Raw genomic sequence first — 10,008 nt, 5'->3', positions numbered from 1 at the left:
TTAGGAGGAACTGTACTTGTTACTCAAGCGGGAGCTGCTCCGGTCCAGCCCAAACTCCTGCCCATTGGCTTTCCACTTCCCAACAGAGCCCTTCTCATCTGTCGGTGTGATGCTCAGAGCTGGCCTCTGGCACCAGCAGCACAGGCAGGACTGCAAGGAGACAAGAAGATGGAGAGAGGATTTACAAGTGTGGGCTACAGAGTAATAGAGGAGGAAACATTCCCTTCCTGATGTTGGCAAGTCAACCTGCACAGTGCCAGAGGCACAGACTGCACTTCTGAGCCTTGCTGTCCTACGGTTTTCTGGGGTTTTCTGAGGTTTTCTGAGATAGGGATAGTGTGGATTGGGAATGAAGATACCAAAATCTTTGGTACCTTTTGCAGTTGTGCTTCCTTGTCCTTGAGGGACAGAAAATACGGGTAATGCTTAGCTGGGCTCAACTTTTTGCCACAGCAGCTGGGAGGTGACTCCCATCCCATCCTACCCCATCCTACCCCATCCCATCCCATCCCATCCCATCCCATCCCATCCCATCCCATCCCATCCCGTCCCGTCCCGTCCCGTCCCGTCCTCTTCCTTTCTCAAGGCTTTACTGCTCCTGAACATTATCTCCAAATAACTTGTGCTTGAAGTTTAAAGCAGGCTCAGTCCCTGTTTTGTGGGGATGCTTCTGATTCAGAATAACAGGGAATTTTTTGGCTTGTCCTAGGTCCTGCATGGGCAAAACTTCCTCATAGCAGGGCAGCAAGCTCTAGTGTACTTGAAGGTGGGAAGAGAAGCACCTGGCAGGGGAAAAATTTAGGAGGAGAAATATTATCAGTATATGAGCAAATAGGGGAAGGCTGTGGGCTGCTGGCAGCCCCTGCATGGCCCTGATGGGGCATTTGTGTGGCAGCCAGGAACTGCAAGGTCCAGACCCATCTCTGCTTCTCTGCTGCTGCTTGCTGGATGTGTTTGCCAAACCACTGTCCACCTTTCTCCTCATCTCATAAGCACAGAAGTCCACAGAGGTGCGATGGAGGTGCCTCTGGCTGTGCCGTGCCTGGTCTGTGAGAGCTCGTGCCCCTGGGACCAACATCTGGGAATGGTCACCACAGCCAGGAGCTCTGGAGGGGTCAACCCTACCTGGAAGCAGTTCTTGAATTTCCGACTGACGAAGTAGAGAGCCACAGGGTTGATGCAGGAGTTGAGGGAGGCCATGTTGATCCCAAAGTAATCCATCACTAGGAGGAAACTGAGGAGGGAGGGGAGAGAAGAGGGTAGATGTGTTGGAAGCTCACGGGGAACTGAGGGAGGGTTTCCAAAATGCTGCTCACTCCCTGGCCTGGGAACCTGTTGCCATGGAGGGGCAGTGACTGACACCATAGAGGTGAACACAACGCAGCCCCTCCTGTGGTTGGGCAATCGCGCAATATTTTCTTTAGAAGAGCATTTCCTGAGGAAACACAGAGGATGAGATCTGATTTCCCCTGGTGACCATGATGTTCTCAAGCTCAAGCACAGCAGTGGTGTCTGGCCTGAACTGGATTTTGGCATGACAGCGAAAGACAAGAGCGGAAGACAGGCAGTCTCCAAGTGTGCACAGCCCTCAGGTGTGCGGCAGTCCCTTCAGCCCTGCAGGGAAGGTTTCTCTGCCCAGCAGACCTCTTTAAACCATAGCTTTGTAGAGACATATCAAAATCTAATTTCCTCTCTTCTTATGGTCCCCCACACCCTTTCTCTGTGCCCCTCAGGAGAGCAATGCCACCTAGAAAGAAGCTATTGAAAGGTGTTTGTAAGGCAACTCCAGCAGCCCACAATGAGCCCAGCAGAACCTCTGCTGGTGCCCGCGGGGGCTCCCAACACTGTGCCCTCCCGTTGCTGCCCCTACCTGAGCAGTTCACATCTGTTGGGGTCCGTCTGGTCATAGATGGTCTTTTTGAGGATGCGGCTGAGGTGGAGCGGCAGCCAGCAGAGCGCAAAGATCACCACAAGGCAGAACACGGTCTTGGCCACCTCCCGGCGCTGCAAGGAGAAGGTGGGCAGGAGAGAAGGGATGGTCTGGCTGAGTGTTGGAGAGCGGGTGGAACAAAGCACCATCTCCCCGTGCTGAGCAAAAGCCCTTCAAGCAATTTCTATAATCCAATGTGGGCTGGGCACCCACCCCTTTTGAGTCCAAAGCACAACCTGCAGCTCTCAAATCCTTCATCATGCGGAGGACTCTGAGATCCAGGCTGTAGAAAGTGGTAGGGTACCAGCAGCACAACATGGACCAGATGCCTTCACACCCCTTCCCACCAGTGCTCCTGGTGACTTTGCTGGGGTGATACTCCCTGGGACATGGGAGCCTCATCCATCCACCCTTCACACTGTATTATTGTTACAACTGGCTGGTCTGCCTCAAGGGATTGTTCTGCACAGTGTGGGAGGGGACAATGAACTATTCTTTTCCCTGCACCCTTTCTCTGTGGTGTGGCACATTCAGCATTTGGTCCAGTTTGTTTTGATCTGGGCTGGCACATCACAGCCAGAGATAAGTGACCATAAGAAATTGAAAATCGAGCTGGCCCATGGCCAGAAGGCTGCTGGTTTGGGTTGTCCCTGAGACTGGAGATCGTAGAGCTGAAGGCCCATCTCCCTGCTTTAATCCATGAATCTACATCCACATGTCAATATCCACTGACCACTGTCAGCCTGTGTCAGCTTGTATGTGTTCTCTCCTTCAACAGCATCCCTCCTGTTTGGGAGAAAAAAAGCCTTCCTGGTTTTCTTACCCGTTTCATGTGGTCATTCAGAGCAATTCTCATGCCGTTTCTCTTGCTCAACATCTCGCATGACATGAGGGTATAGAAGATGCCAGTGCATACCAAGGGGAGGCAGAAATAGAAGCCGAAAAGCCACCAGTCCTTCACGTCACGGTAGAACTGCATGTGAAAGAAAAAGCAACTGGAAGCTGGAGAAGGAGAGGGGTAACCGGGGCATGAACTGACCCGGTCCCTGATGCTGATGCTGATCTGTATCAGACTCTTCTGATGTGTGAAGGTGTAACATGCTAAGGGCACACGGGATTATATTGCCCCAAGGCTGGTACACATGTTTAACCTAAAGAATTAAAGGCTGGTTTACATCTGGCTACCAGCCCAATCTAGCACTCTTGGGCAAGAGACAGTTGCAAGGAGCTTATTTGGTAGACATGGTGGGATAAGTTATGATGCTTTGTAAGGATCTTCATTCCCTTGCTCACCCTTAGCTGACCCTGTGATAAAGGTTACCCATGCAGACTGTTTGTGGAGATGCTCTTTGACCTTCTGGGACAGTGTGGCAGGTTCTGAAACTTCCCAAGATGTGTCATGACCTTCCGTTGTGGATGGTGAAGACAAGACACAGCCTGAGGACCAGCTGCCTGTTTTCTGGCCCCATATTCAAAGCAAGTCTGCCCCATGTCACTACAATGCTGAGTGTTCTGTGCTTCGTTTGATGTTGCTCTCCCTGCGTTCACCCTGATGATTAGGAGAAGCCACCTACAGAAGCAGAACACCCTGGTTGCCCTTGTCTCCCTCTCCCTTGCACTGCAGCTGCGGTGGGACAGAGTACCTACCATCATGAAGCTGGATTTCTGTTCGGAGGCCAGCATGCACACCCACAGGTGCTGTTCCCAGTAGCTGAGCTCCACCATGTCAAAGGCGATAGCTTCGGGGACTGCAAGCACAATGGCCACTGCCCAGATCAACACCACCTCCACTGCCTTCCACATGGGGATTCCTATCCCCTGGATCCGACTCCAGGACGCTACTGCTCGGTACCTGCCCAACACATGGGAATACAACAGGAGCAGATTGGAGTGAGGAAAGAAACCATCAGGAAGGGGCTGAGAATGTGCAGATCAGAATTGACCCCAAAGGCCCTTTCCCTTACACCTTCCTCCTCCACCCGTGAACCTTCCCCTTCAGTGGAATGGGAAAGACAAGAGACAGGGTCTCAATGGATGGATGTGATGGTAGGCTACCCTTGGCCAACGTCTACTTGCCGTTGGGGAGGTGTCACCATCACTCACCACCTCAGCAGTTATCCCAGCACGTCATGATCCTCCCCTCAACCTTTTCCCACAGTATTTACTCTGTCACCAGAGTCAGTTCCTTTTGGATTTCAGCTCTGCATGACAGCACCCTGTCCTCATCTCTGAATCTGGCCTGGGACAAAGCCACCCTGCAGTCTGCCTTTTGGTTACAAAGAAGGGATGTGCTATAGCTGTAGGAGTTGTTTCTTACCTGTCGATGCTGAGAGCACAAAGGCTGAGGACCGTGATGCCCACCGAGGCTTTCTGGATGAAGGGGACCAGCTTGCACACCTGCACACCAAAGGGCCAGTTCTTTGCCAAGAGCTGGGGAAGAACCGCAGAGTTAACAGCCTGATTTGGCAAAGCGTGTCCGGCTTCCCATGATAGCAGGTGGTTACCCACAAGGTGCGAGAAGCCCACAACGTGCAGCTGAAAGCACTCTGAGGTTACCTCCACTGGGATTACACCGTGTGCACTCTCCAGTATTCTGTGTTGTACTGGGAACCACTTGTTTCCCAAAGGGCTCATGGTGAGAGGAGTTGTCACACAGATGGAAGGATGGTCCAGACACCACGTTCTGAATCTATACCCTGAGTGTTTTTGGATGAATCTGAACCCTAAATGCCACAATGGGCTTTGGGTTGCTTTCAGAGGGAAAATGGGTTAATTTCCTGAAAGAGCCAAAATCCAGGAAGACAGCTTCTTTCAGGTGGCTTTCAAAGCTGTGTATAATAGTCTTAAGCCCTTATCATACTCTGTCCCTCTACCACACTTAGATTCCTTATAGAACACATACTCTGTGACCCCAAGCTCAGCTGGGGCAAGCAGAGAGTATCAGTGGGGACAAAATATCCTGAAGACAGCAAAAATCCAGGTCACTCACTTATGAGAATGAGGCTGAGCCAGGGTTCACAACCCTTATGTCCCCGTGACACCTGGAGCCCATCCTAAGCTTACCCCTACTCAGAACCATCCACCCCTATAAGCTCTTGAGTCTGGTCTCAGAAAGAAGACAAATCAATCCAGAAGCTTTCCTGGAAATCAGAGTCTCAGGCGAAGGCAACCAGCCAACCCTCCCCTTTCCTTTGGTCTGCAAACTTGGGTAGTCCACCCATCTCATCTGTCACCATGTCATGAGGAAGACACAGCACGAAGGAACTGGGCTACCCTTAGAACCAGGTTGCTCAAAGTCAGTTTGGCCTTCTTAAACAAGCAACAATTTCTCCTCCAGGAGGTGGTTGGAAGCAAGAGAGGCAGAAGGGAGAGGGGTGGCTCAGGTAGCCTAGGGAAATCCTGAACCTCACTTAGGAACTATCAGTATAAATGTGGTCAGAGCAGGGAGTCCCAGACCTGGAGATTTGACCCAGTTTTCCTGTTACAAGGCAGGCAACACCCATGCAAGATGCTGTCCTTAGCCTGGACAAAATGTCTTGACTCTTCTTTGTGTTGGCTGCAAGCTGTGCTAGTTGCAGCTCCAAGAGACCTCCAAGTGTGTCTCCAAGCCAGCAGCTTGTGTGAACAGGAGGTGTGCTGTAGATGAGGTCTTTGGTCTAAGCCATGAACTCTGCACAAAGCTCAGTGCAACCCCAGTTCTTGGCTGGCCAGGATGCAGAGCTGGGTATAGAGCCCGTGACTCATTTATCTGCTAGATTTCCTCCGTGGGGTCATTCCTACAGCCTCCACCTGCTCCCACATGCCCCCTTGTTTTTTTAATATGTAGGATCTTCCTACAACAGAGACTTGTGAAATTTGTCAGAATGGGGCAAACATTTCCTGAAGGGATGGGCTGTCAGACCCATGTTCTCACAGTCCCATTGTACAAGCCTTGTTTCTTTGGGAACGCAGGCAAAACCAACCCAACTGCCCCGATATTGTGGGTGATGTAACCATGACGGATGGACTTTGCAGTCCAGATCCCCCAAAGCTGAGGAGCATTTGTGTCCCATGGAGGCAGGCCTGTCATATATTTTGCTCTTACTCTGTTCTTGTTAAATGTACATTGCACAACCCAAATTCTTTCCCTGGCCAGATGGTGCATTTCCCATCAAGCGTGGCAAAGGTAGAATTAAAATGTGTATCTTCCCTCCCTTTGTTTTGACAGGGGACAAATACTGGAGGGGCTTTGCTGTCCAGGTCTTTGGGGGGCTCAGCTGTGACCATGTTTGTTCAGCTGCCTCCACAGCCTCTGCCTGTGCAATGCACGCAAGGCAGACGCGATCCCTGGGAAAGCTGCTGGCACTGCAGCCACATTCCGCAGAGCGTGTCTCCCCTCTTGGGCAGAACGAATCACACCTTATTCAAAGCAAAGGGTACCCATGGGGTGAAAACGGAGATGTGCTGCATCCCGTGGGGTGAAACCTTCCCCTGGGTCTGTGCTACTGGCCCCAAGCTACTCTGTTTTATTGCATATGAGTGAAACAGTGAAACCCTCTGCATGGTTCCATATTCTTGTAACAGTGGGCATCATCCGGTCCATGGAGAACCTGTTTGTTTTGAGCTAAAAAACCTTCATAGTTTTCAATCCATTTTCACTTGAAGGGTGTCTGCTCATGGTGATCTGAGACTCTCTGCCAGCCACATCTGGTTGTTCTCACTGTCAAATTATATGCACCTTCTTCCCACTGCAAATTTCTCTGCCCTCACAGAATCACAGAATGTTAGGGATTGGAAGGGCCCTCTTCCCCTGCCACCCAGCCTGCTCCATCCAGGACCCTTCTGCTACTCAAATTCCACTTTTCAGGCTAAAACTTCCCTTTGACAAGCAAATCAGTCCAAGTTCCAAATCCTTCACCCCATGGCATCCCTACCAACCCTTCATAGTAACCTCTGGCTCCAGCCCACCAAAACCTGTGTCAAATAGGTGAGAAAGAGCTGCAATAGCCCAGACACATCTCACAGATCTGACACATCTTCTGCTCTTAGCTGGGGTCTCAGGTCCACTGCCCACATCTGCCCCCTCCTTTCTGCCTCCACGCACGATGCAGACCTCAGGTTCCCCTGAGTATTTGTTGTGCCTCTTCTCTCTAGTTTAGGGCCTTCTTTCTAGTTTAGGGGTCAGTGTCTCTGAGAAAAGCCCCTGTTTCATAACACAGTCATCTTCCTTGTTCCTGGGTGAGTCTTCTCATTTAGCTAAAATAAAAAAGATATTTGCTTGAGGCTGATTGACTGAACTGTGCTGGGAGAAGTGTCCCCAGTGCACAAGAACAATGATTTTTGCTCAGCTGAAACAAACATTGGATTGTAATGTCAGGAGACTGCAAGCGATTGCTTTCTTGTGATTCTAAATGTGATTTAAAAGATCTGGGAGGCTGTGTGCTTGTGTGTGTGTGTGTGTGTGTGTGTGTGTGTGTGTGTGTGTGTGCACAAGACAGCTGTAGCTGAGAACACCTCTGCTTTCCCAGTAATGTGCTCTCAGCTTTTTGTCTGTTTAGGTTTTTCTCTTCCTTTGGAGAACAGGAACACCTTCCCCCTCTCCCTTGTGAAAACGGAGCCTACAATAAAGGGCAGAGGATAGATATTCCCCAGAGCATCGAGGCAGGTGGGAGCAGCACTACGCCTGCGATTGCCAGGCTGCCACGGCACTTTCTCATGGAACCTACCTTATACACGTTGATGGGCAGAGCAATGAGGATGTAGAGAAGGTCTCCGAGTGCCAAGCTAGCAATGAGGACGTTTGGCCCATTCCTCATGCACTTGTTCTTGTAGATGATCCTTAGGAGCGTGGAGTTCCCAATGATTCCCACTATGAAGATGGTGCAGGACACAATGGTATTGATGTACTTGAAGATGTGTCTGATATCTGCAGGCTTCAGGCACACGGGCAGCAGGGGCGGCTCAGAGCTGGTGCTCCTGGGGAGGCTCTCTGAGATGTTTGATAGCTTGGCATCCTGGAACAGGCTTGGCTGGACCAGACTATAAGCCTGCTCCTGGCTAAGCACCTCAAAGGGGATAGTGCTCTCCTGGAATGACTGTGGGGTCTGGCTGTGGGCCCTGGAGAAGAGGCAAGTCAGGAGAATCGCAAGAGTCGTGGGAGCTGGGATTCTCGCCATTGAGGGCCAAATGGCAAAGCTGGGTGCAGACGTCCTCGCAGCACTTATGGGATGTCCTTGGTTGGGTCTTGGTTGGGTCTGCAGGTGGAGAAAGGAACAAGGGAGAGAACTTGGTCAGCAGAGGAAGGAGGGACGAGACAAGACTAAATGAAAGCAATGGATGGAGAAAGTCTGTCATCACAGCAATCAGAAATAATGCCAGATTAGATCCCATCTGGTCAAAGCGCCTGACCGCTGTGGGTGGGAATCTTTGCTGCTAAAAATTAAACATGCCTGTTCAGTAAAACAAACTAAAAGGAAAACAAACAGTATCTTATACCTTTTACACAGCATTTCAGCAAATGAGGGCACTTGCTTTTTGTCAAATAGCTGTGTTGAAGGAGCTGTTGCACCTTCTGAACTTGCTATTGCTGCTCACATGGCAAATGGGACTTTTCTTTCATGCCCACACCACACTTCTCATTTAGTTACGAGACGTTTCAAGCAGCAGTTTTGGGACACCTGCCCTATTGATGCCTGCATACCTGGGCGATTCTGCAAACCCCGTCTCAGCGTCCACAGAACAAGTGGACCTTTATTTCCAGTTCATGACATGGGAAAACTGGAGCAACGCTACCATCCCACTCTGCAGCGGATCCTGTGGGCTGCTGTACACCAGCTTTCACTGCAAAGTGAAGATTCAGGACCGCCTTGCTGGGAACTATGATGGGAAAATACTACAAGGGTTTTTCCAGAAATGCCGTATTGATACCTGATATCTTATTCCAATTTATGTGCAAGCAGTACAGCCCCTCCTTCCCCATCCTTATTGTCGTTAATTGAACCACTTCCTTTCTAAATCTGCTGTGCCCATTCAGCTCAATACTCAGGCATATAAATCTCCCTGTACTGTTTGCAGTTTTGACTGCTGAGCACAGTAAAAGGTCTCTCAAGCTCACCAAGGCTGGAGAACTACCACTAAGTATCACCTGAGTGAGTTTTGCTTTGCAAATCTCAGGCAATGCTTTCAGGCAGGACTAGCTATGCTGCTGCTCTACAACCACACAAGAAAGCTGAAGATGGCTGTAGCAGTGTCCTGGCATGATGTGAATCTGTGCAGGGGTTTCTGGATGATCCAGATATGGCCACCAGTGGGAAGAGAGCCCAGAGAAGGGGTGGAAGAAGTCAGCACCCCGCCAGTGTGTGTTCCAGCACTGTCTGTGCCACCGACTAACAGATCTTGGGTCTTCTGATCAGAGTGGGTGAAGAAGATGTTTCTCAGAGAAGAATATGTTTCTCAAACTATGAAACTTTACAGCTTTGAAGGGAGGAAAGATTGCTGTGCCTAGACCAAGGGCTTCCCTGGGACTTGCTCTGCTCCAGGGAGACCAGTTAGGCAGGGATCGGGGTGTCTGCCTGGGGTGGCACTTCATTCTGCACTCTGACTCCACCAGGCAGAGTTGGGATCTGAGCCTAAACCGGCTGCACCCCGGGGATCTGCTCCCCAGGACCCTTCAGCCACAACATGCCTGGGTTGTAGCACAGTTCCCCCTGCCCGGGACCGGGGGGACCCCAGAACCAGCAATGCATGGTGGGAGCACAGTGTTCCCACTGGGAAAGCATGGCCAAGCCAACCACGAGTCCCACCAGGGACAGCCACATCTTCTTCAGGTACAGCTGTGCATTCCTCATGTGTCATAGGCTCAGACCAGGCTTTGTAGAAATGCCTGTGCCTTTCTGCTTGTTTGGAAGACTCCAAGCATAATGAGCATGAAGTTGAACTCTTTCCCAATAAACCAGCTTAGCCAGACCTACCGTTTTCTCAGTTTCACCCTACTGCTCTTGCCAGAAATTCTAAATCAGGCTTAGTCCTTCCTGACCCTCTTATGTCCTTTCTCAGTACTTTAAACTGTAAACAAGCAATGGGAGGAGGAAGCCTCAAAT

General features: G+C 50.6%; 1 protein-coding gene across 1 annotated transcript; it reads right to left on the bottom strand.

Moving 5' to 3' along the window:
* Positions 1-8,100, bottom strand: LOC309444152 (endothelin receptor type B-like; the record flags this gene model as incomplete). The annotated part of the gene is made up of 7 exons (XM_082061743.1): positions 7,636-8,100; positions 4,248-4,360; positions 3,578-3,782; positions 2,754-2,903; positions 1,871-2,004; positions 1,126-1,234; positions 1-150 (listed from the first exon to the last, which is right to left on the bottom strand). Exons 1-7 carry the CDS (start codon positions 8,083-8,085, stop codon positions 1-3), a joined length of 1,311 nt encoding a protein of 436 aa, XP_081917869.1. The 5' UTR covers positions 8,086-8,100.
* Positions 8,101-10,008: the final 1,908 nt, after the last annotated feature.

This window comes from Streptopelia decaocto, assembly GCF_964273445.1.
Source record: "Streptopelia decaocto genome assembly, chromosome: 10".
Taxonomy (NCBI): Eukaryota; Metazoa; Chordata; class Aves; order Columbiformes; family Columbidae; genus Streptopelia; species Streptopelia decaocto.
Note: the sequence above shows the minus strand (reverse complement) of the source record. Positions and strands in the feature narration are given on the sequence as shown.